Source organism: Photinus pyralis, unplaced genomic scaffold (assembly GCF_008802855.1).
Source record: "Photinus pyralis isolate 1611_PpyrPB1 unplaced genomic scaffold, Ppyr1.3 Ppyr1.4_LG5, whole genome shotgun sequence".
Lineage (NCBI taxonomy): Eukaryota > Metazoa > Arthropoda > Insecta > Coleoptera > Lampyridae > Photinus > Photinus pyralis.
The window spans coordinates 31,169,504-31,196,574 of record NW_022170596.1 but is presented as its reverse complement, the minus strand read 5'-3'; the positions used below and the strand labels follow the sequence as shown (position 1 = coordinate 31,196,574).

At 35.2% G+C, this 27,071-nt stretch overlaps 1 protein-coding gene and 1 long non-coding RNA gene across 2 annotated transcripts; one reads left to right on the top strand and one right to left on the bottom strand.

The window, feature by feature from the left end:
* Positions 1 to 8,076: 8,076 nt before the first annotated feature.
* Positions 8,077 to 8,944, bottom strand: LOC116172234. The gene is made up of 2 exons (XR_004145612.1): positions 8,764 to 8,944; positions 8,077 to 8,711 (listed from the first exon to the last, which is right to left on the bottom strand). It is a non-coding gene; the product is annotated as an uncharacterized LOC116172234 (long non-coding RNA).
* A 326-nt stretch (positions 8,945 to 9,270) lies between these two features.
* LOC116170681 lies at positions 9,271 to 27,025 on the top strand. Its single transcript, XM_031487184.1, has 21 exons — positions 9,271 to 9,723; positions 17,355 to 17,612; positions 17,657 to 17,797; positions 18,019 to 18,160; positions 20,886 to 21,080; positions 21,132 to 21,328; positions 21,378 to 21,546; positions 21,598 to 21,779; positions 21,853 to 22,009; positions 22,059 to 22,185; positions 22,239 to 22,380; positions 24,213 to 24,425; positions 24,475 to 24,615; positions 24,840 to 24,981; positions 25,466 to 25,660; positions 25,711 to 25,907; positions 25,961 to 26,129; positions 26,181 to 26,362; positions 26,436 to 26,592; positions 26,639 to 26,765; positions 26,818 to 27,025. The coding sequence occupies exons 2-21, from the start codon at positions 17,430 to 17,432 to the stop codon at positions 26,966 to 26,968; spliced, it is 3,309 nt and encodes a 1,102-aa protein (XP_031343044.1). The 5' UTR covers positions 9,271 to 9,723; positions 17,355 to 17,429; the 3' UTR covers positions 26,969 to 27,025.
* Positions 27,026 to 27,071: the final 46 nt, after the last annotated feature.

The window sequence follows — 27,071 nt, the reverse complement described above, 5'->3', positions numbered from 1 at the left end:
GATTCTTTTGGAAAAAATATGAGATTATCACTAAGGAAACTATTTTTTTTGTTAAAACCGGTTCAAACAAATTGCGCTTTAGTGACCGGTGGTATGTTACTGATAAGTCCTTGAAGGAACGATAACCTTACCACCTTCTCAAGGGGGGCCATTTTTTCAAGAGACTTCCACTATTAGGGACAGTAATTCCTGGGGAGTTGCAGGATGTGTTGTTATTGCTCTCAGGTGTTCGACAATCTTGCATTCCCACTTCATCGGGTTCTTCTTCTCATGCAGCCACTGCTGCACCTGATGGTAAGTTCTAAATGAATGTTCTACCTGGTAGCTGCTGAAGTGGGGAGAAGCGCAGCCAACTTGAACAGTGAATGTATAGGATGCTTTGAAATAGCTTGCAAGTAACACTGGTAACGAAAACAAGCCAGATCTTCAGTGTTCTTTACTTCAAACATGATTTCATTTTTCCAGAAAATCGAAAAAATACGAAAAATGCCTACTTTTACACCCTCCGTAACTCTGGAATCGTTGACTTGAGCAAGATTATACACAGACCATTTTTATTCACAATTTAATGTAGATTAGTTTGGATATGGTACTTTTCTCGCCAAACCCCATAGTTTTCTAAATATTTAAGAAAAACACCAAAAACTACTAATTTACCAACTGGTGTAACTTTTTACCAAACAATATGTGGACTGTATAGAACAATTTGCAGTTAATGGGAAACTTTTACTTTTGATGTTTAGGTTAAGCCGTTTTGTCGACTAATTGCACCGTACTATATTATGAATTTTTAATTTTAAAATTTCCATATTAGGTACTGTTTCTTGTGAAATTTTTTTGTTTTGTGCTCTACTTACTAAACAATTCTTTTTATAAGTCACAGTATTAATTTCACTACCACAGTATTGCGAGCTAAATCGTTTAGAACACAGCGCAGTGCAAAATTTGACAATTTCAACGAACGTACCTACTCATAACCTATATAAAGTCGTTAAATCAATCAGCATATTTGTTAATTCTGCTAAAAAACAAAGAAGCAGTTCTTATATACTTATGTGTAATTTCCGTAGCTAACTAATTTTTATGGTGCAAATAAGGCATATGTATTTTATATGATTAATACACTCCATTAATATACGACCAATCAGCTAGGTGATTGTTTCAAATTCTAACCAATCAGATGATTTTTTATCTGATTAAATGCTAGGTAGCTTTTTACAGCGATAAAAATGCGTGTAGGAATACGTATATAATAAGGATAATTTTATTTTTAATTCACTCAAATTTTGTTGCCTCCTGGAAAAACCTCTCGATCAAAAGGATAATATTAATAAAATCGCTCCAGCTAAAACTGTCGTGATTTTATCACACTTTTGATTTCGAGTTTTTTCCGTTGCAACAAAACTTTCGTGTAAAAATAAAATTATGCGATTAAAAATCAAGCTCTCGTGTATTTACTCTCAATAAATTATATACCTATGTACGTCACGTCGACTACTATCTAAAGGTGTTTTTTTAACAATACAGCTTTACCAACATTCACACAATTGACGCGCCTGTAAACCCTTGATGTGACAAATAATTTACAACTTTTGCGCATTCATAAAGGATTTAAGTAAGTTTGTACCTGCATACCTCACCGTCAATTTACTTCGAAATGAAGGGTTACAGTTACAATCTTGCTACTTTATATACAAATTTTAGTATTTTTATTGGAACTTTTTACTTTAAACAGAACGATCAATCCCAAAAGTAAAGGATTTCAAATTGAAATAATTTGATTATTAGGGACAGGGACAGATTTGCACATTCGGGTTTAAAAAAGGTAAAGAGTTTGACCATCCCAGATGCGGTGTCTGTCTGTTAGCACAATAGTTCGATAACGAATGGACCGATTACGATGAAATGTTGTAGTTGGATTCTTTATCAAATTTGTAGATCGAAGTTCGTGAATTGGTAATGTATTCCAAAAAATAATTAAGGCCCTTTTGACATCTGCGTGAGTTTTGAACCGAATTGCATAAAATTCAATATTCGAATAGCTTAAGCTATATAACACGCAATTCCAAAAATTGAGCCTAATCTATCAACATTCACAGTGCCCTTTTCGCATCGACGTGTAAATAAATATAGAAAACGAGCTCCTGGGTAAGGCTACAGCATGTGCAAAACCAAATTTTGAACTTGGTGTTAGTTTTGCTTTTATTTAAAGTGTATATGTATGAAATTTCATTTAATTGCTTCCATAAATAAGAAAATTGGCACCACACATCATGCACAAAACCAGATTTTGAAACTGGCGTTATATTTGCTTTTATTCCAAGTGGCTATGCATCAAATTTCATTTAAATACCTTCATAAATAAGAAAGTTTTCAATCCGGTTTGTAAATGGTCGAGATGCGAAAAGAGCACTGTGAATGTTGATCGATTAGGCTCAACTTTTGAAATTGCGTTTTATATGGCTAAAGCTATACACATATTGAATTTCATACAATTCGGTCCATAACTCACAGAGATGTCAAAAGTGCCTACTTTATTTTTTGGTCTACATTGCCAATTCACGAAAACCGATCTACAAATTTGATAAAGAATCCATCTACAGAATTTCATCGTAAACGGTCAATTCGTTATCGTTATCAAGATATCGTGCTAACGGACAGACGGACAGACACCGCAAAATTATAAACTCGCTAGGATTTATACCTAATTGCGCTAGGTTAACTTGAGCGCTAGGTCTACAAGAACAGAAAACATCAAATTTTTACCCGAAAAGACAAAATGGTGGTGCCCCCTCCCCCCACACTATTGGAAGGTGATGGCAGCTCTAAAATTTGTGGCGCTAGCTGGCGCTAGGTCAGCAGAACGAAAAACGTCCAAATTTTACCCGAAAAAACAAAATGGTGGTGCTAGGAAAAAATGCCCCCCGCACTATTGGGGGGTGGCGCTAGCTCTAAAATTTGTGGCGCTAACTGGCGCTAGCTCTGACGAACACAGCGCTTGCTTTTGGAAATGATCGGACGCAATGGTGGTGCTAGCGTTAATATAGCACCCCCCGAAAGTCAAAGGCTTTTTTGTAAAATCTATAATGGCGCTAGCTGAACTCAAAGTGGCGCTAGCTGGCGCTAGGTCAGCAGAACACAAAACGTCAAAATTTTACATGAAAAGACAAAATGGTGGTGCTAGGAAAAATTGCTCCCCTCACTATTGGGGGGTGGCGCTAGCTCTAAAATTTGTGGCGCTAGCTGGCGCTAGGTCTGACGAACACAGCGCTTGCTTTTGGAAGTGATCGGACGCAATGGTGGTGCTAGCGTTAACATAGCACCCCCCGAAAGTCAAGGGCTTTTCTGCAAAATCTATAATGGCGCTAGCTGAACTCAAAGTGGCGCTAGCTGGCGCTAGCCATAGAGATTCTAGCGCAATCTGTCTTTAGTCCAAAATCTGAAATGGTGGTGCTAAGTTAACGGAGCCTGGGGATAAAGGCAATTAAGGGTTGGCATACGCCCTTAAAGGTGTTGAAAATTATTTTATTTTGCCATCATTGTTCACGTTCTTCAATTAAACCTGACAGTTTTTTCTTTCCACCATCTTCGCTGGTTGTGAATCCCCCCACCCCAATGCGAGGTTGGTCAAATTTTAGAATTTCTCAGGATCTTCCCTTGGATCAATCAAGTTTTAATTTAAAAACAATTAGAAATTTGTCCATAATATTTGCAGTGCAGATAATATGAGCCAATGAAATGATTTTAATTAAGTCTAACAATAGACATAATAATCAAATACCTTATATAATTTTTGATTGTTTTCTTTTAATTTTACACGCACGCAGATGTTATCAATCTCACTATCTAGTGATATATCTAAATAGAAAGGTGCGTAACATAGCTTTCAGTTTTGACCATTGTTTATTAGACAGCTATTATAACGAATACCTACTATCACTACTTAACTTAAAAAAACCTGCTGCATTGCTTAATAAATACAATTAAAACAGTGCACAAAAAATTATCAGTAAAAAGTCGGCGACCAAGCATGATCATGTCAGAAATTTTGATTGGCTCGAAATGTATAATCGTGCCAGATGTAAGAGTTAATTGCGCCCTGCGTACGCTTAATATCCAGTTTTCTGGTAACGCGTCACTTTGATATTGATGGTAGTTCTCGTACTCATTAAGACTGTCCGAGATTAATTATAAGGGGGCTACCGCAAGTGCACAAGCAGATCGGTGTAATTCACTTTTAATACCCAAAAAAAAAGTAATAATGTTCGTGAAAATTAAGCACATTCGTGATTCTCATCCGCCAGTAAAAAGCTTGTATAAACAACGCGCCTTCTTTCTAATTAAACCCAAATCGCAAGTCGTAATGAATTTGAACAAGTAAAACTAATATCTTTATAAGTAATACTTGCAACAGATTATTTTTCATACGTACTTTATGGTAGTATAAGTGAAGCCATGAGAAAAGAATCTCCGCACGTTTATATCAGATAAATTTCTTTGCAAATTTAATGAAGAGAAAATACCAAATTACAAGTTTGCAACATCGGGATGCGTTCTTTTTTCTTTCTGAAGTACCCAACATTGTGTCCGAGCACAAAAAATCTCTTTTTTTCGTAATAAACCGTGAACCGCAATCACGTTTTTAAAACAAAGAGGCTTTTAACTGTACATTTCGCATTACGTTTTCTTTTTTACATCGAATTTAAAAGGCCGATCTAAATTTCGCAATTAACCTTTTAATTTTAAAGGTGAATCATTTTAAATGGGCTACCGCTATAATTAATATAATAAGCTGGTGTACGACAATAAATTTAAAGTCATAATATAGTTATTATCGCAATTTGGTCTATGATTAGCGTGTTTGTTTCTAATGCAAGAATCTCCTCCATTTCACAAAGAAGGCAGCTTCATGTGTGGCAACATCAGTTAATCATTATTGCTCATTCATTTTATGAACGATCAAGAAGTTTACAGCTAAATTTTAATTTCCTATTTATATCTAATGTCTTGTCATGTTCCTTGTTGCGCTCTGATAGTCAGAAAATTCGTGACTATACAGAATTTTTATATACTTTGAGGCACGATAACGATATGCTAATGCTTTGTACGTACTTCAAATTAAGAGTGAAGGCAAAAAATCTTTATGCATATCGAATTTCTGGTAGCCTCGAGAAATTTTGTAATAAATCAATTTGGGAGCAGTTACTCATTTTGCATGCCAGTTGAAATTAACTATAAAGTGGTTGTAGATCATGAAGAGGAACCCTATGTGATATCTGAAACTAGTTACCATAAACTTTGAAGTGAAATGGTCTAATCCGGTCATGCAGTCACAAACCTGTTAATTTTTCGCAATTATTTAATTGTGTAACAGTAACTATTACTCGTAGTTGTAATTAATCGTTCATGATATCTTTTGACATAACAAATTAGACACTCAAGTCACTAAAAAGCTTCATTTAATTACTAATTTTGTTGAGGAAACGCCAGACCGCATCTCACTTGGATACGAATTTGATGCGTTAGGATTTTGGTAATAATTTTCGAAGATGACAGATTCCCCTCCTCTCGCCCATATCTTCTCTTAGCCACCTGGAGCGTACGATTTTTCTGTTGAGGGTGGATGACAAAAAAATTTCAGGTATGAAGAATCGAAAGAATCTGCACAATTTTAGAATCGAATGTGAATGGGAAAATTCAGATATCTCGATAGGATTCGAAGAAAAGGATCGGAAGCAAATGAGGAATAGGGAAAACTGAGAACGCCAAAAATTTGAAAGATCGTATAAATCTGAAGACTCCTAAGATTGTAAAATTGGAAGATTTATAAGAACATTAAAAATGTGAAAAATCCAAGAATTTCAAAGAAACAAAGAGCACGAAGAATCTAGAAAACCGACAGGATTCGAGAAAACGAAACACTCCACAGAATCGTAAGAATCTAAAGGTCCCGTGAGCTTGAGGTAGTGGAAGGGTAAGAAGAATCATAAAAATTTAATTTAATTATAAGAACCTGAATAATTGGAAGAATCTGACGGATTTGAGTAATTTGAATTACACAAGCAATGTGGAGTGGAAAATCTGTAGAATATGAAGAATCGGAAGGATCCATGGAATATTAAAAGATGTAAATAAGGAATTTGAAGGGTCTGAAGGACCGGAAGGGATCGAAGAAACTGAAGACTGAACAAAACGTTTCAATGAAACGGAACAATAATTATGAGGATCATACGAATCTAAAGATAAAAATTTAAGAAAAAAACGCAAGAAATTGAAGAACGTAAGTCAAAACCCAAATGAATCCTAATCTGTAAATTTCAAAAAATTGTAGGAATTTAAAAAGCCCCAAGCACCTAAACGAATGACCTCAAGTTGTAATTTAATAAAGGGTTTTTCAGTAACAGCGAGTAGATGTTGAAATCAAGCTGTGTATACCAAGCCAAAACCTACCCACGCCAATTGAAAAACCCCTCATAATGTAAGATTCTAAAAATCAAAAGATTTGAATTTTGAAAGGAATGGATTAGAACAAACCCACCTCAAAGTGTCTGAAGCACCCGAAGATTCAAACAACCTTTGGAATTTTTTGTACTCTCATTTTTTTTACCAAATCGGACAAATTTATTATTTTATATTTGAGCGGCTGAGGTTTCAGCCAAGGTTGATCTACCAACCCAACACGCTATGCATTTACAAACAGCCATGCCCGAACCTGGATTCGAACCAGGGACCCTTAGTACTGTAGCCGAGGTTCAACTCAACTGCGCTACCCGGAATTCGGGTCTTGATCGCAGGAAAGTCAATACTATCGCGTGATTCCTGGTAGAATTTGGAAAAAATTCGCGTTTGGAAAGCCGTTGCTACTAGTCCTTAATAAAATTTGAACCAGATTCGATTTTTGGACGACCGTCATGACCAGAGTTTGTGTTCGGAACGTAAAATATAACAACGCGAGTTCCGGTAGGTATCGTAAAAAAGCAAAAGTTTGAAGTAAATAAATAAACTAAAAATGTTCATATAGTAGAAACAGAGTGACCTCCCTTCTTCTGTGCGTATGGTCCAAGTGTTAATAGCAGTTGTAATTGCGTATGCGGGCGTGCCTTGAATGCTCATTGCCTCCCTGATTATCTTATGCATCGGGTGTATTTTCAGATCTTAAAGTATAAGAAACCTAGGCAGTTCCTTCTAATTTGATATTATTACGATGCCTTCTGCCTTTTCGTTTATAATTCTTCCTATAAGGGAAAAAATGTTAAAGCAATCTAATGTAAATGCATCAACAGAAATTGAGGCTGGATCTTTCGACCAAGATCCACACCTTTCACATTTGTTATTCTTGCAAGAGGCGAATAAATCGATTTCAGCTTTCCAAATGATTTTGAAATATTTTTCATTGGTGGACCTCTCAGTTTCTGGAGGGTGTCACCTTGATTTATAGTCCGCACGATTACCGTGTCAAGATTTAATATACGATGGATATTTTTCTGTTGCCGCAGGAGCTTTATATTAAAACCCTGCTGCAATTTATTGATTAACAAATTAGCTTTCTTTTTCTTAAGGTGAAAATTGCAACCTGATAACTGTATCATAAACAATGTAATAATAACCTTAATGCCGGCGATTAGTTTAATTGGTTCTTTTTTTACGTTACCTGTCTTACTTTTGTTTGCTTAAGGGATTTCCTCTAGCTGAAATTGTTACTGCAAAAGTGGTTCTTTGATACTTGTATTGTCCAGCACAATGACATCAACGGAAACAATGAATTTTAGTAGAAGTATATTCATAAAAATAAACACGGAAAATATTGAGGACATTTAAGGATAAATTTCTACCTAGCATAGATCTGATTGTTTAAATTAGAGGTGGCCATCTCTTTGTCTAATATTAATTCGTTCTATAATTTGAATTAGGATTGTTACCCATTTACACTCTAACCGCAACCTAGTTTTGTTTTATGTTGACAAAATCAATTGTGAAATACCTCTGAATTTGGTTCCCTTATTCTGAAATTTTAAAAGATGTCTGAAAAGACAGGTCACAAATTCAGGGGTTTCTTTACATAATAATACAAATGAATACAACAATAATTTTATAGAATTTTCAACAACCTTTACAGTTTACCTAAATGGTAACATGGGTAATGGATCGTAAAGCTGCCTATTTAAATTTACAAAAGTCATACAATTTTATAACGAACGTTACATTTGGAAAAATAGTATAAATGCTTCTATTGCTACAGCAAACAAAAGTTTAATTCACAAACGTCTGCCATTAATACATTTTATTAATGCATTTGATAACTTTTGTCAATGTACTAGCGCCGTATTATTTTTTCTCTCCAATTTTATTTTAAAATTAATGGAAGAATTATTAAATGCTCAAATTCTGCATAAACAAATTTTTATCGAGTAAACATATAATATTTTATATTAATAAATGCTGTAACTACTAAAATATCACGGAGGGAATAAGTGTGAAAAATAAATTAATACTAAAGTAACTAAATTAATACTAAAGAGAGTCGGAACCATATATATTATGATACTAAAACAGGATTATACTGGTGTTTAAGATTTAATGAAGAAAAACAAATTATGTTAAGTACGAAGTTGAAGAATTTCAGAAAAACGGGATATTTATACGTTACATAAACCAGTAAAACAAATACTGTTTTAAACAAGAGTTTCTGTTCAAGAAATTGATTAGCTTTACTGAAAACAAATAAATGAATATTTTTAATATTATGAAAGTGAGTATACCTACCTACTTACATCCCACAAATAATGAAATTTGTCTATAACGAGTAAGGTAATTTTAGAAGCCAAAAGTTCTTAGACTTCCTTAACAGCGCTTGTATTTCATACCCAATTTTCGTTGTAAGTTTAAGACACATCACGGATATTATAGAATATACTGTTTTCGAAATTCGGTAATTAACCGAAAGTCTGGTAACACGGTGGGGATAGTATTAACTTCTCCATTACAAAGAACTTTAGCAGATGATCTCTTAATTTGGACCTAATGGTGTGCAAGTGACCACTTTTGTTGCAGCACTACAAGGTCCGTCAGCACCACAATTACTGTTACAAATGCAATAAAGCATTTTATGTGCCATATAAATAAAAATATCATATAAGACACAAATCAGACCACACACTGTGCGTTTCAATAACTTTCACAATATCAAATATTGTTAATTGCATTCCGATTTTTAATGTCCATTTATCATGAACTTAACGATTAATACCATAAATTTGATTAATAGATTTTCTTGCAAATTCTTTAATCGCCAAAGTTCAATTAATGAGACTCTTGTTACGCCGCTGCAAATAACGGAATATACTTAATCCAGTTCAAAAAGAATGCGGGTAAAAAATATTCTGATTCATCGAGTTTTTGCTCCAAACGCTGCATGCATAAGTAATTGCCGGCTGTTATGGTCATTCTAGCAGGAAATTAAAAATTAAAAGTGCTACCGTAACACAATTGCGACAAGTGGATAACCTTCCCCAAGGTTATAATAGGCTGCTCGAAAAAACGAATCCGGAAAATGCATTGTGAAACAAACGCTGCACGTTTTACCTTAAAAGTTCTTGCATAATCTATCTTAAGTACTATTTACTTACTTCCATTTCATTATTATTCCGATCGAAAAGTTACAGAATAGCTCATATCCCGTGCGATTTTTTGTTCGCCAGTTTACGTAATCGATGGAAAATGGAGGTAAGCTGGTTATTGATTTATTACCTTAATTATTTTACGTTCCGTAACTGATCTATTTTTTATGTCTCAAATTAGTGCTATAAATCACGATTCATTGGTTGCGTAGCATTAATTTCCATACATAAGTGAATAGATGGGTTCCTCAACTTCAAACGTTGCGCTACGCCGAAGGAACAATACGGTGGAATAAGAGCCACGTGCTCGCTAAAAAGGGTTTGTGAAATGTAGCAAGAGCCAAATTAGTGTGATTAAGTACATATGTGAGAGATTACAGTAAAATTATTGCTTGTAAATATAGTGAGCCCGTGTCTCTTCCATCTACAGCAAAGCAAGAATCTACAGATTTATAACAGTATGCTTCTTAATATGTGAACTACAGAAAGCACTATTAAAATCGACTGAGAAAAGAGATTCCTGTATAGTACGAATCCACATTTTTCGTTATCTTCAATTATTTTGCTTACAGCTATATTAACGTTAGCAGTCGGCTAAAGCTTGAGATCTTATAGCAGCATTTGATTGGTTCATATAGAACAGTAAATTTGCTTTACCTCCTACCCTTTTAACCTACTTTTAAAGAAAGTCAATTTTTGTGGGTGCATAAATGGTAAAGAAATACATGCAAGACAAATCTGCTTTAACTGCCAATAGGTTGAGCTCTTTAAGAATGTTCAAATCGAGGTTCAAATCACAAAATTTGTTCAATTGTATACCAAGTTTTTAGGTACCCTTATTGACGACGATCTATCATGAACTCATCACATTGCTCATGTCTGCAAAAAACTGAGTCAAGCATATTATATATTACTTAAGCTAAAATCATGTGTTGATAAAGACGCTTTACGGACTGTGTACTATGCCCTTGCATATCCGCACCTATCATACAATGTCATGGTGTGGGGTGCCGCGGTGGAGAGAAATAGAGTTTTTATGTTACAAAAAAGGCTGATACGATTAATTTATGATGTAAAGCCTAAAACATCACATAAAGATACCTTCATCAAGAATCGTATTCTGACATTCCCGAGTATTTACATTTACAAATTATGTATGTTTGTAAATGCAAATAGACACGAGAACTATTTTCTTCCACTAGGTGACAATCACACTTACTCCACCCGAAACTCTCAAGTATTGACCGTCCCAGTCCATTTTACAGCCAAATATGAAAGAAGTCCATTATACAATTGTGTAAAGGCATTTAATGCACTTCCTTCAGATATTAGAAAAATTAAAAATAAAAATAAATTTAAAGCTGCACTTAAAAACTACCTAATGGACCAATGTTTTTACAAGGCAACTGACATGTACATGTGATAGAATATGTGATATAATATTATTTATATTTTGTTCTTTTGTAATTTTTATGTATATGTGTGTTTTTTATACCAAACTTTCATTGTGACCATATCTATGTCAATAACGTTGATCAGAGACAATAAATTATTATTATTATTATTATTATTATTAATTAAGTTTTAAACATCAATTGCATCGGTACTTCCGTTTGCAAATAAATGATTGGCTATTGCGTTTGCTTTTTTTATTAAATGGGAAATTTCAATCAGAACTGTATCATAAAAAAATCGTTAAAAATGCGCAAATGCTAACTATTTACCCTCCTGGTTTACACAAGAGAGCTGAAATTTGACTACAAATAGGGTTTTTTGCCTTTTTACTGTCCAGCAAAATAATAACTCCGGAGTGGCAAATTGTATATAATCAGAAGTTTAAGGATACATCCCCTTTTGTTACATTGAACTACTTCCTATCGAATGCATTTACTAAACGTCCACCTGTCACAAATTTGGAATAGGTAAATTTTACTTCGAGGTGGCCATATCTTTTTCTAGCTCTAAATTGTTTGAAATTGAATCGCTAATATTTTACAGGATTACCTTTACACTTCAAACGCAACTTAGTTTTTGTTGTAGATTGACAAATTAAACTACAGGTAACCTCTGGCACTCTTGGAAAAAAGGTTTCAGATTCTATTCGCATTGACTCTAAGTATCTCCGGAAAAATGGGCATTCAATTACTGTCCGTCTGGCAGGATGAAATCTACCCCCAAAGCAGAAAAAATCATATAATAACCTTCAAAAAAGGTTTCACATTCTAATATTTATTATACTATTTGCATTGACACTAAGTATCTCTTGAAAAAGTGGCAACCACTTACTGCCCGTCTGACAGGGAGATACCCCCAAAGTAAAAAAAAATTATTTAGCACCCTTAGAAAAATGGTTTCACATTCTAACATTTATTATGGTATTCGCAATGACATTAAGTATCTCCAGTAAAATAGGAACTATAGGAATTTTTTTATACTTTAGACCTTGGGGGTAGATTTCACCCTGTCAGACGGCCAGTAAGTGGTTTTCAATTTTTCTGAAGGCACTTAGTGTCAATGCAAAAAGTATAATAAATGTTAGAATGTGAAACCTTTTTTATAAGAGTACCATAAGAATTTTTTATACTTTGGGGGTAGATTACACTTACACATGACGGACAGTAAGTGTTTGCCAATTTTTCTTTTGTTTCAATGCGAATAGCATAATAAATGTTAGAATCTGAAATCTTTTTTCTAGAATTTTTTTACACTTTTGGGTGTAGATTTCACCCTTTGAGCACAGATTTAAATATATACTGTTTAAATCTGTGCTTTGAGGCGTGCAGTAAGTGAATGTCAATTTTTTAAAGGTACTAACGCTAAATTCAATTGGCATTTTGTGTTTTTTGCGAAAGGTGGCCGCAATTTTTTATTGTTTTATGCTGTTCTTTTTCAATAGCTTTATATTGGTCCTAAGGGAGGGATCTAATTTTGTTTTTTACGGAAACCACGCCACTGGTCGTTAGTTCGTTTTCGGCATTTTGGCTACCATATTCTGAGTGCTAACTACAGACGGGTGTAATATCACATAGGGCGCTTGGATTTATAAAAACTTCTATATCTTTTTATCCACAGGGTCTTCAATTATACACTTTGGGCGAGAAAATGTAGTTTCACATTTTGAAGGCATGTAGAAGATGTATTATTGGGAAACTTTAAATCATGATAAAGCCGTTTATGTTTTTATGAAAGCAGTGTAGGTAATTAGTGCATCATTAATCGCGTATTGCATAATGTCGTAAACGAGTTAATGTGCAATTCACCAGGTTTATGGATTCAGTCCTCTGGACCGTAAAATCTGCATATTATGAGTTCTGGTCGCATTCAATGAAAACAAACGTACAGATATCTGCATCAGTTTAAATTGTCGTGTGCGAAATTCCGACGTCATTCTTCACGATTTCTTAATGAATATCTTATACTCAGGTTAGAATTACGAAGTGGTCAGGAAATACGATCGGATTTGCGGTTACAAATCTTCCAAATGGAATCAAATTATTATCTTTCATTTCATTTCGTAGTGGTCAATGACTATTAGTATTTTTTGCACCTACCGACAGCAACCCATAATAATAACATACATTGACTCGAATAAAGTTATATATTACACGTAAAATGTTAGAATTTCCGCAATAAACGAGTTTTTTTTGTGCGGTCTAATGTCCACCTACATTTACCAACCACACCCGCTATAATTATTGTAAATTATCATACCATGCGTTACACTTGCCAGGTTATTTATAATGTATAAAAATAATATCACTGTCCGCTATTATTGAAATGATTTCCGACACCACTACAAAATACCCCGCAAGAATTTTCCACTGATACATTTTTCCACTGAGCGCGTTCATGTTAGTGCAATAAAAATGTGTTGAAATAAAAAATTATAATATTAATTTAACCGATGTAATATAAATCAATTGAGTGCCATATAAAAGTCGTTAATTAAATTGATTTAGAGCAAAATTTATCACCAACCGTTTTAATTACACTTAAGACAGTGAAAATGGTAAAATAATACAATTACATTACGAGAATAAATTAAAACGGAACGGTGTGATTTAAATGTCAAAATAAACCACAGGCTATCAATAGCACCTAAATCAATTACGTATAATATGTAATATATTATTACCATACCAACACAAATGATATCTTATTGTACTATTATTAAAAAACTAATGCATATTTGCAGTCTTATGATTTTTGTAAGCATACACAACATTACCGTGCTATTTACAAACGGTAATAGTATCCCCGTGCAGTTGATTGAAGTATTCTCGTATGAATTGGCCATGTGCACGGGTGCACCATTCTGCTGAAAGCTGTTTCCAACTTTCCATATCAAGTGTTTCTTTATGTCTATTCAAATACTCCAGAAAGAAAATAAAAACAAAATCGACAAGTTTCGGGTTTTCCGTGGGGTTTTCTTACAGTTTTTCGGAAGTAATCGGAATTTTTTGGTTTTATTTGCAGCATGATAATTACTCTTCATTTGCGCAATTTTTCCCTAATTTGACCATCTTCGCATCTTCTTCTATAGTTTCTGAGATCCCCATGTTTAGACATCCTTATCTTGGACACTATATTTGGAGGTTAATAGACGGAATAGACGGTCAGTAATCTAAATTTATGATTGTATTTTATAATTGTTCTAATTATAAAAGTCAAAAGCGCGAAGTTGATACCCCACTTATTGCTAAATTCGTTCCTTTTTCTACACCTGCCATTTAAATTAAGCACTTACTTTTTTTCTTAATGCAAATGCACGCAATGTTTACCACACATCAATTTAATGTCGGATTGCCTACAGGAACAAACGAAATTCCTCCACTTATGTTCCATCAGATAAAGATTTAAAGTACCCATACATACTGAAAACGATCCTAAGTAAATACAAGCGTAGCAATGGCGATGTGCTACAAAAAAAAACTTGATCTCCTATTAAGATTCGCATTAATATTTAAAAGTAGCAGCCGCGGGATTTAAACCATTTTTTGTTAGTTGGATACAATTAGGTTATAAATTATGTATTATGTATTGCCTAATAGCTTATTAAAGTATTTAAATTGGTGTGAAGGCGTCAAGTGCTTGCAGTAATCCAATTTATTATGTTTACAAGCAATATAAAGAATGTCCGTTTCTGCTACGCCAAATTCAGTGACAGAATACAAAAATTCTCATTAAGTGTTACACAGACTCTTACGTTTAGGAATCAAATTTCATAATATTACTTTAATTTTTATTTCTGAAATAAACATGAGCAATGCATACCCAAAATTTCAACAAAATCCGTCGAGCCGTTATCTCGGAAAATTGCCAACGTACGTACATACATACAGACGGAAAAAATTATATTTTTGTAAACCTTAAAGTGATCTAAAACGTCGAGATCGTCGAGTCCAAAAAACGGTGATCGAAATAGCCCAACGATAGCTACCTAGCTCAAAGAAAGTTAAAAATAAACTTTTCGAAAGTGAGCGTAACGTAAACGTACCCTGGTTCCAAATTTATACCTCCTGCCCACCGTTTGTGGCAATTCATTTCGAACAGTTTCCTTTAAAATATCAACAAACACCAGAGAAAGAGGATTGGGGTTGTTTACTCTGCCTTCCGAAGCATTAATAAGAAACGTGTTACTTTACAGCTGTACAAAAGACAAGACTGCAAATCTACAGCTTTTTTTAAACGAATTGATATTTTGTATCCATTACCGTTAGTTAAGTATTTATTGTAAATAATTACTAAGGTTCTGCCTCTTTCATTTGCATTTTTACCCCAATGCAATACTTCCCTTATTAACGTGCGCGTGGTAAAAAGGTTTATTTTTTCCGTTAGTAGCACAACATATAAAACCCTAACACTGTTACAAAAATTCCATAGAGTTTCGTGCTGCAAGTAAAAATTTCCTGTTGCAAGTCGAAATTTCGTGTTACAAGTCAAAATTTCGTGTTGCAAGTGAAAATTTCGTGTTGCAAGTCGAAACTTCGTATTGCAATAAGTTGAAATTGGGTGTTGAAAGTCAAAATTTCGTGTTGCAAGTCGAAATTTCGTGTTGCTAGTCCAAATTTCGTGTTGAAATTTCCCTTATATTCTAATTTTGGACATGAAATAACTACAAATTACAAATTATTTGGCAAATCCAAGTTTTTAAGATACATATATTAAGTTCTTTATCCACTTGGCGAAGGCTTGTTGATTATGTTGTAATTACAATAGTGTTATGATTCTTTCCATTCTCTGCGTTTTATAGACATTACACGGTGTCAAGGATATAATATAAATTATTTTTTCTACAACTGTCAAAAAAACCTGTCATTTTCTGACGGATTTCGAAACGCGAAGTACTAGATTTTTAAACAATTAATTAATAAGTAAGGTTGCTATTGATAACGTGCGCGAAATCGTCAACAGTGAAAAAAAGTATTTCGCGCACGTGACAAAGTTGAACTTAAACAGCAAATTTAATTAACAATCGGTTCAGTTGTAGAAAAAATATTGTATATAACGCTAGCGCGAAGTTATTTCGCGCATTTGACTGATATTTTGACTCGGCTTCGCCTCGTCAAAATACCTTCAGTCTCAATGCGCGAAATTGACCTTCGCGCTCTTGTTATATAAATAACTATTTTATTATACCTGAATCACAATCTCCGTTTTAAACACTCAAATGCGTGCGAAAAAAGGCCTTTAAAACACACGTGATTTAAAGTTGCTAAGTAACGATACTTCAAGTATGACTTTTGAAACTGTCATCTGGGTGAAATAGAAAATCCTCTTAGGTCGCTTTCTGTAAATGCAGAACATTTCTTTGGCTTGTACCTATCCTTTGGTTGAAGCTTTTACAAACGCGCGTAATTTAGGGTATGCTTCCAAATCTGTTCCACTTTTTAGTCCCAGCAATAAGTGAAGTTTTGAATGAATGCACCAAAAGATAGAAGATTTAAATACCTTGGACATTTCCTTCATATATGCCAGCGTTATCGATGCATTTAAGACTTTATTCGTAAGTAACTTCCTATTCATCCATGGAAACAACTTTTCATATTCCTTATAATAGGCTTTACTAGATTTGGATTTTACACCTACCAACGTTTGTTTAGATTTCACAACAAGCGATTTAATGGACGGTGTATCATCATTTTCAACGGAAACCGTTTTATTCACAAAGACGATGAGTTTTATAAGCAAACGTCAAGTGACATTTCCATGGCAATCATTAAATTACGAACACCCAGCCCAATTAATTAGACATGTATTCGAGTATAACGTCAATATGATTTCATTGTATTTCCTATTTTTAAATTATACTGCAGGTATAATAAAAAATACTATAAGATACACGTGTATAATTGGTCTTTAAAGCACTTGCAACGTTAAAGGCACTCCGCTTTGCGTCGTGCCATTAAACTCGTTGCGCGTGCTTTAAAGACTTGATTATACACTTGTATCTTAATATAGGTACTAATTTTGTCTCACAATTAAATTCTTCATCTTTGTTTCTGACAAAATCCGACAGATCGCAGTTGGTTCATGTTCTAGCAAAGAAATTCCTTCGTCCAAAAACTCGTGCATTAATTATTGAATCACCCTACTTGATTTTCTAGAAGAAGCTTAGGGTTACCGCAATTACAACTGCTGATTGCATTGGTTTGAATTATAAAAACCCATTTTTAATCAACTTCCTAACGTGAATACTTCCGGGCTCTGATTATTACCAAATAATGTGGTTTTTAGAATTGGCGAGGTTTATGTGATAAGAACACTTACTCGTAACATTGGTGTTTGTGCAGCTTGTCTCGTGACGATAATATGATTAATTACGGGTTATACTTTTGGGTGTACATAACTGCTGTAGTAGTTGCAATGGATCTCAAGGTTGAAATTGATACAGGGGTACTAGAGGGGCAATACGTAAATGGGCTAACGCGTACGTTCTCCTCGTTCACCAAAATTCCATACGCCGAGCCACCCTTAAACAAATTGAGATTCGCAGTAAGTATCCGCCTGTAATATTGATCTAAGAATTTTGTAAAAAGGCACCTCGACCCGCACTACCATGGAAAGGGACCCTCAACGCGAAGCTCGAAACGCCTTTATGCCCGCAGATAAAGCTATTCACAAGTTCTACCCTTACCGGTGAAGAAGATTGTCTATACTTGAACGTCTTTACACCAAAGGTATATAACTGACTTTCAGTAATTTATTGTTTTCATAGTGTGGTCAACAAAATCCAGGCACATGCAACAAAAACACAAGGAACGCACTTGCAGGTTGTGAGTAAAGCTGATTCTAACCTGCTCAGTATATAGCAAAAAGCGAAAGATTAACAAGTCCATCTAACCAAAATAATTATTGAAGGGCAGCTACTTTCTAATAAGATTTGGGGATAATTTTTCAGGTGGAAAGAAACGAAACCAATAATTTACCAGTAATGGTATTCTTTCACGGCGGGAGCTTTCGTTTGGGTGCCGCAACCACGCTTAAACCCCACGCATTTTTAGAGAAGAATATTGTATTGGTCACTGTCAGTTACAGGCTAGGTTTGTATATTCTTAAGCAAGAACATCTTCTCATTTCTAAACATCAGCCATTAGGTTATCGGTTGCTTTTCATTCGCCTTCCTCCTGGTGCTTTGTTATTGCTGGTCGTAAACAATAAAATACTTCCCCAACCCTCTTCCGCAATTTGCTGTGATTTGGTTACAACGGAAGCAATTACATTTTCTTGTAGCTGTAGAGCAGTATTTATGTAACCCACAGGAACATCTGTTCAGTATTGAAATTACGAACTTCTCTCTATTTTTAATTTAGTTTCTATGAAACCGCCGTGCCCAATATCTCTAAGACTACTACCACGTTCTTATTTTGGCTCAGTCTAATTAATTTTTAAAGACTCCTCCAAATTTTGTCACAAGAATGTAGCCAAATCGATTTCATTTAAGATCTTCTATCACCCCTTTTCTTTAAGGTACGCATATAACTTCTATAACGACATAGTTAGCAGTATACTGTGATCTTGTCTTAAAGACTGTCGCTATACTTCCTCGTTCTCTCAAAATTCCTAAAATTCTTGCACATATTTCAATCGGATTGTACAAAAATTCAGGCGCACCGTGTGTATAAATGCAATTTGATCCGTTTAAGATTTGTATTAATCGGTGGGTGTAAAGACGTAAAGGTCTCGAGATTCTAGATTTGGTCCTTAAAGCCTCATCATCTCTATGAGATTTTAAAAAAAGTGTATTCGCCTTTAGAGTTAGATCCATCGATCTTTCGGAGTTATTAAGATCGTTTAAGGGCCACCAACACTTTCAAAGTGATTTCAAAATCTTCCAAGCCCATAAAATGACTTTACGCCTTGAGGTTGTGTAAAATACCTGTCCTGCAGAGCCCTTGGAGCATTGTGGGTTCTTAAAGGGCTGTGTGGGTTACTAAAGGCTTTTAAGAGCTTTTAAAAATCATAGCGTTCTTGGAAACTTTAATGGTAACTACTAATATTTGAGTCTCCTAAAGTTGTCAACAGTCTCCAGGAGGCTTGTAGAATATTTTTAGCTCTCAGCGTTGGTATCCATTTAGCAGCAATTTATTATGGGTCATTAAGTCCCATAAGGGCTTTTAATCACCTTTAAGAGCGCTTATGAGTCGGGTCTCAAAGAGCTTTTTCATTGATTTAGAGTTCTCTCATAAGATTAAACTGTCTCGGATAAATTTACGTAGGAATTAATCTAACCATTGAATAAAAACAATTTTTATTCAATGATCTAACCTAGAAAAAGGGTTTTAAAGTAGTACTGTGGCGAATATTCTAGAAATCCAGGTAGTCTTAGTCATCGGCGATAAGGTACACGTTCTTTCCAAGAAATGCGATAGAGCCGATTCCGAAAGCATTCAGAATTCTCGAGAACGTCTCAGAAACTTGTACAAACTTCTCATTTGCTATATAAGCGAATTGAACGGCGTTTGCTAGCGAGTTCCTACGTCGATGCAGAAGTCTATGTTATACATTGTGAGTGATAAATAATAATTAATAATTAATAAATAATTTTCTCACAAAATCGAGCTCCTTTATGCTCAAAGGAATGTTCTTTACAATTCTGTATGCTTTCGACTACTCATTTCTTGAGTCTAAGCTTGACTTATTTGGATTACTTACTTACTCAAATCACTCTGAGTTGGTTAAAGCTCTTTAAACTCCAGATAAGCCTCTTGAACACCATTGTTAATAGCTGTCAAGTTGCTTATCTGCTGATTCAATTAATCGGGATGTAGAAAAATCAACCCTTAATGAAAGCGCAAACGTTTGATTTTGGTTCATGTACGTAATATACAGAGTCGCCCAACGAGAAGTATACAGAGGGCTTTTAGGGTATTAAATTTAGAAATTTCGAAAAATCCTCGAACACGTCAATTTTGTATTCGAAGGGGACAACTTTTGGAATACAAATCACGAACCCAAGTCTTCACCCCTCTACGTAGGGAGCTTAACCCCTAAAATTTTAAATGGAATCCTATGGCAAATGGCACATTATTTGAAAGCCAATTTAATCGTGATTACTAATCTGCTTTGCTTTTTAAATTCTATTGATTCGTTTCGGAGATTAGGGGTTAAGCTCCCTACGTAGAGGGGTGAAGACTTGGGTTCATGATTTGTATTCCAAAAGTTGTCCCCCTCGAATACAAAATTGACGTGTTCGAGGATTTTTCGAAATTTCTAAATTTAATACCCTAAAAGCCCTCTGTATACTTCTCGTTGGGCCACTCTGTATACCTCTTTTCTGGGTAAAATAGCAAAGTTACTATATCGACTCCCTGAATCACCGAAATTTCCCCATGCGAAAAGAGCGAGTATCCTTTAAACACGTTTTTCACGACGTTTGCCAAATAAAAATGAATACATTTTTTCTACTACAAAGTTTGAGATTAAATTCTGCTTTTGGTAAACTTAATTTATAATGGCGCATTTTTTTGTCAATATAGCTCATAAGTAACTGACCTACTACGAATACACTTGATTCATTAAAAAAATCACAGATTTTACAATCCATTCAACCATCATCGGATACATTTGAAATGATAGCTCGTGTCTCAACGTCATTTTTCATGGAAGTACTTACTATAGCCAGAAGTTTAGCTATACTGCTTTGGCTATAGGTGCCTTGTGAGCGTTTTGCTTTGATAAGGGAAGGCCATTCCATTCCATTTGTGCATTTTTGCTACATTGCTTCTAAGAATAATCAATGTCACGGTGATGAAGTTTTGGTTGAAGGTGCGTTGGGTTTTCTGTCAACGGGAGACGAGGCGTCGCCGGGTAATAATGGCTTGAAAGATCAAAATTTATCCATCCAATGGGTAAAGAAGCATATCCACCATTTCGGAGGAAACCCGAACAAAATAACAATATTTGGTCAATCGGTCGGTGGTGGTAGTGCGTATTATCATATGCTCTCACCTTTGAGTAATGGTAAGACTATGCACAGAAATTGTATATATTATCGAATGTAGAACATTTCAGATTTAATTAACGGCGTTATATGCCAGAGCGGAATAGGCAACGCTAAATGGACGTTTGGATCTAGAGACGAAGGGAAATTTCTCTCTAAAAAGTTTGCTAAACTTCTTAATTGCTCAACAGACTACAGTCACGTTATGGTAGAGTGTTTAAGAAAAGTTTCTTCTCGGGATATTTTACTTACACAACTTAAGCTCTCAGTAAGTTTATAAGTCAGTGTTATCACCACCTACTATTATTTATATTAAGGTACCAAATATTTCAAAGAGCATACCAACGTTTAGGCCAGTCATTGAACCAGAAGTCAGGGGAGCATTCCTGACACAACCTTCTCTGGATATTATAAAAAGTGGAAACTTTACCAACGTGCCATTTATGGTTGGAATCACAGCTAACGAGGGTTGTATGTGTACTGTCGGTATGTCTTACATATTTGGTAAAATTGATGCAAATATGTTGCTATTGCTAGACCATTGCCAGGATCGTACGGCGATTACGAAATTTAATCGTCATTTCGACGAAATAATCTCACAAGAAATCGGAATAGATTACCGCATAGACAAAAAGTACATTACAAGGGAGGTTAAACGATTCTACTTTAAAAACCAAACGTTAACGTGCGATGATAAAGGACGAACCAATATTTCAAATGTAAGAAAAGCCGTTTGGCGTACACAAAAAGTATGTTAGAATGTACCTACTATTCATATGATATACCTTTTAGATGTACACAGACGCACTTTTCCTCGATCCAATCAACGAGGTTTTAGAATTGTATTTAAAATACAACCTCACATCTCTATACCACTATAATTTCGAATACAAAAGTACTACGTTACCCAGCACTAGCGCTGCTATGGGTGATCCTCTTCACGACTACGGTAGCATTTCACCGTTGTTATTGCATAAAGGGATTACAATGGTTTTTAGGTGTATGCCACTCAGATGACATGAATTATTTTTCATGTGATCCCAATTCGTTAAAACATTACAGCCCCAAGGATAGAGCCGTGGTCGAGCGAATGGTAAATATGTGGACAAATTTCGCAATTTATGGGTAAAAGCGTTAGCGCAATCATTATTTGTTCACAACGGATCTCATACTTTCAGTAACCCGACACCACTCGATGGAGAATGGAAAACAGTAAAAACCAAAGATCTGGAGTACTACGCTATTAAGGGCCCACAAGGGGGTAAAATGTCTAAAAGGCTACACGGAAACCGTGCTGATTTTTGGAGGCATTTGCAAGTATAATCAAAAAGATTTTGTTAGAATGTATTTTACTTTTAAAATCAAAAATACAATATTAACTGGTTTTAAAGTTGGTGTAGTGGCTGGATGCGACCTTAAAGTGTAGTAGGGATTTTGGTAACGTAGGAGTTTTGCCCGTAGTATGATTATATTGATTTGCTGTCTGCGGAGTTGTCCGATTCGAGACCTTCTTATAGAAGTTGACGATTTTGTAATTGTGGTTGGCACTTATAAGTTGTTGCTAATATGAAATCATTTAGGAATTGAGACATCCATTTTGCTGGTTTGCAGAAAACAGATTAGAGATTATACGGATGCCGGGAGATTGACCTTTTTCCACATCATTCGGTGTAACGGGTGCCTAGCTAATTTAATTTGAGTCATCACCTTCTGCCTGAAGGTAAGGACTATTCCGAATTTGTGTTTGGTTGTTTGCTTGGGTACGTGAAGCTGCTAAACCTCCGCGGTACGCTCATGAAATTTATAAAAAGTTAAAGAGAACGGATAAGGATCTTGCTCGAAGCACCTCAACTAGATCAGTTAAAAACCTTTTCTGTTTTTGGATACGAAAAAATTAGGTTTTGGGGTAATGAAATGAGTACTGGGAGAGCAGCTACTTGAAGATCAATTTCTAGTCACTCAAAATAATTGCTGCTTTCAGAAAAGCCGGTGAAAATATACACCTATGGGGTGAGGCTTTTCCATTCACTCCTTTCATTCTCTTTTGCGGTTTTTGTATGATTTTGACTTTTTATTTTTTATTTGTTCTGATTTTTTGGTATTCCTGTTTCCTATCCTATTACATGAGAATTAAATTTATTCCTAGGGTTTCGCCAATAAATTAAGAGTTATTCTTCTCTCCTACTCTTTTTCAATCTATAAAATGTGTTGAATAGATTTACAACGCCAGGGAAAAGCAATGTACAATGAAAAACTATTTAAGACCACAAAAACTGCACACTCTATCCGCCAAATTGCGAGTAGGTGACATCATACCACTTGCCCTTCTCTTAAATGAATTCAATTGCGTTTTATTATCATTTCAAATTTAAAATTTCGGCCCACGGAATCTTAGATGAATATAATCTTCTTCGAACTTTTCTTTTAGAATTTTTGAATATTTGAAACCCATCCAAATGATTTTTTTTAAATTTCAATCCTTTGTGAATTTTCAGACCTATCACTTTCTATGTTTCACTCTTTTTTTTTGTTCTTTTTTTCATTGATTGATATCGGCCAGGTACTTAATGCTTATAAGCCTTGGGTGACTGTAGGGTGGTTTTTTGACAAACGTACTTTAAAGATTTTAAAGCTTCCCTTTGGCATAATAACTTGGGGCTAACATCACACTCACACTCACACCAAAATTGCTTTAATACAGTATTACCTCAAAACATTTTATGTATTCTTAGGTCGTATTCATAAAAATTATTGGGGCCCATCCCAAGTTCAAAAAAAGTTCGATCAAAACTCGTGCATTAAAAACTAACTGTATGACCCTATTTGATTTCTTAGAAGAAGCTTAGCGTTTCTCAAAATGAGTAGAGTAGTAGAACGGTACTTTATGTTGGAAACGTTAAAATTTAATGAATACGTGTAAATGATAAGTAAAATGCTTAATATTACCGCAATCAGAACTACTGATCGCAACCGATTTTCGACAATTTAATTGGTTTGAATTTTAGAAACCCATTTTTATCAATTTCCTAATGTGAAAACTTCAGGGCTCTAATGGTTGCGTTTAATCGTGATGAAAATAATAATCTGTGGCTTTTAGAATTAGTGATGTTTTCGTGATAAGACCAGTTTACTCCTTACATAATTTTCATTAGTATTTGCGCAACTTGTCTTGGAACGATACTATGATACATTACTGGTTATACTTTTGGGTGTACATACCTGTTGTAGTATTTGCAGCGTATCCCAAAGTTGGAATTGATTCAGGGGTCCTAGAGGGAAAATACGTAAATGGGTTAACGCGAACTTTTTCCTCGTTCACAAAAATTCCATACGCCGAGCCACCCTTGAATCAGTTGAGATTCGCAGTAAGTACCGAGGTAGCTTGTGATATTGATTTAAGAATTTCGTAAAAAGGCACCTCGACCCGCACGTCCATGGAAAGGGATCCTGAACGCGAAGCTCGAACCGCCTGTATGCCCGCAAATGTTACCATACGAAAATTCTTTCCCGAGAGGTGAAGAAGATTGTCTATACTTGAACGTCTTTACACCAAAGGTATATAACTGCCATTCAATAAATTGTTTTTGCAGTATGACTGTGGTTCTCTCTCTCTCGTGTAAAGTCACCAAAACACAGGCACGTGCAGCCAAAACTCGATGTTTTGAGAAAAGCCGATTCTGATTTGTTTCATGCTCAGTATGTAGCAAAAAGCCGAAGATCTAATCAGAACAATTATTGAACTTCCGCAACAATCATAAGATTTGGGGAATATTTTTCAGGTAGAAGGAAACGACACCAATGGTATACCAGTAATGATATTCTTTCACGGTGGAAGCTTTCGTTTGGGTGCGGCAACCATGCTTAAACCATACGCATTTTTAGAGGCGAATATTGTTTTGGTCACTGTCAATTACAGGCTAGGTTTGTAACCTCGTATTGTTAGACTTACATTTCTCACTAACAAACTGCCATTAGGATATCGCTTGCTTCTCAATCTGGTTGTTGCTGGACGTACACAACATAAAAAATATCTAATAGCCCAACCCTCTTCCCCAATTTGCTATCATTCCTTTACAATGGGAGCAATTACATTTTCTTGTTGCTAGAGGGCAGTATATTGAGCAAACATGGAAGAGATTTGAGATCCTTATCAAATGCTTCATAGTTAAAATTGATTAAGCTTCTATATGTTTACCTTGTATATATTTACGCTTTCGCACTTAAGCCAAGAAAATTGCAAGACACCAATGTCCCTTAAAAGGTCTTAAAAGGCCTTAAGAGGGATGTAGGGGCCTTGCGATCTCTTTACTTTGATAAAGTAAAAGTTATTCCCTTCCATCTGTGTTTTTACTACATTGTTTCTAAGAATAATCATTGTCACAGTGATGGTAAGTTCTTATTGAAGGTGCGTTCGGTTTTCTGTCAACGGGCGATGAAGCGTCGCCGGGTAATTACGGATTGAAAGATCAAAATTTGTCAATCCAATGGGTAAAGAGACATATCCACCATTTTGGAGGAAATCCGAACAAAATAACAATATTTGGACAGTCGGTCGGTGGTGCTAGTGCCCATTATCATATGCTCTCACCTTTGAGTAAAGGTAAGACTATCCGCAGAAATTGTATATTATCAAATGTATGTACATTTTAGATTTAATTAACGGCGTTATATGCCAGAGCGGGTTAGGCAACGCTAAATGGATGTTTGAACCTAGGGACGAAGGGAAATATCTCGCTAAAAAGTTGGCGAAACTTCTTAATTGCTCAACAGACTACAGTCACGGTATGGTAGAGTGTCTAAGAAATGTTTCTGCTCGGGAAATTGTACTTACACAACTTAAGCTTCCAGTAAGTTTATAAGTTCAAGTCTCTACCACCTACTTATCCTATTATTTATTAAGTTACCCAATATCGCAAAGAGCATACCAATATTTAAGCCGGTCATTGAGCCAGACGTCACGGGAGCATTCCTGACGCAACATCCTCTGGATATTATAAGAAAGGGAAACTTTGCCAAAGTGCCATTTATGCTTGGAATCACAGCAAACGACGGTTGCATGTGTATTTCTGGTATGTCTAACATATCTAGTAAAACTGTTGCAAGTATATCGCTATTGATAGACCATTGTGGGGATCGTATGGTGATTACGGAATTTCATCGTCATTTCGACGAGATAATCTCAAAAGAAATCGGAATAGACCACCGCATGGACAAAAAAGACATTACAAGGGAGATTAAACGATTCTACTTCAAACACCAAATGATAACTTGCAATGATAAAGGACGAGCCGATATATTAAATGTAAAAACCGTTTGACGGCGTGTACAAAAAATACTGCTTTTTGAACGCGCTTTTCAGGTGATATTCCTTTTAGATGTACACTGACGCACTTTTCCTCGCTCCAATTAACGAGGTATTGGAATTGTACTTAAAATATAACCACACATCTCTATACAACTATGATTTCGAGTACAAAAGTACTACGTTACCCAGCAGTAGCGCTATTATTGGTGATACTCTTCACGATTACGGTAACATTTGTCCATTATTGCATAAAAGGATGACCATGTTTTTCAGGTGTATGCCACTCTGATGATATGAATTATTTTTCATGTGATCCCAATTCGTTAAAGCATTACAGCCCCAATGATCGAGCCATGGTCGATCGAATGGTAAATATGTGGACAAATTTCGCAATTTATGGGTAATATCGTTATATCTACCTTACTCGTCCAAAACAGATCTCGTAACTTCAGGAATCCGACACCGTTCGATGAAGCGTGGAAGACAGTAAAAACCAATGATTTGGAGTACTACGCCATTGAGGGTCCACAAGGGGGCAAAATGTCTAAAAGGCTACACAGCAAGCGTGCTGATTTTTGGAGACATTTGCAACGGTATTTGTAAACATTTATGTTATAATGAATTGTACTTATCCAATTTAATACTAATATTTAGAGTGGGGCTGGGGTATAGCTTTTTTGGACGAAAATTTTGCTTGGTGGGCAGC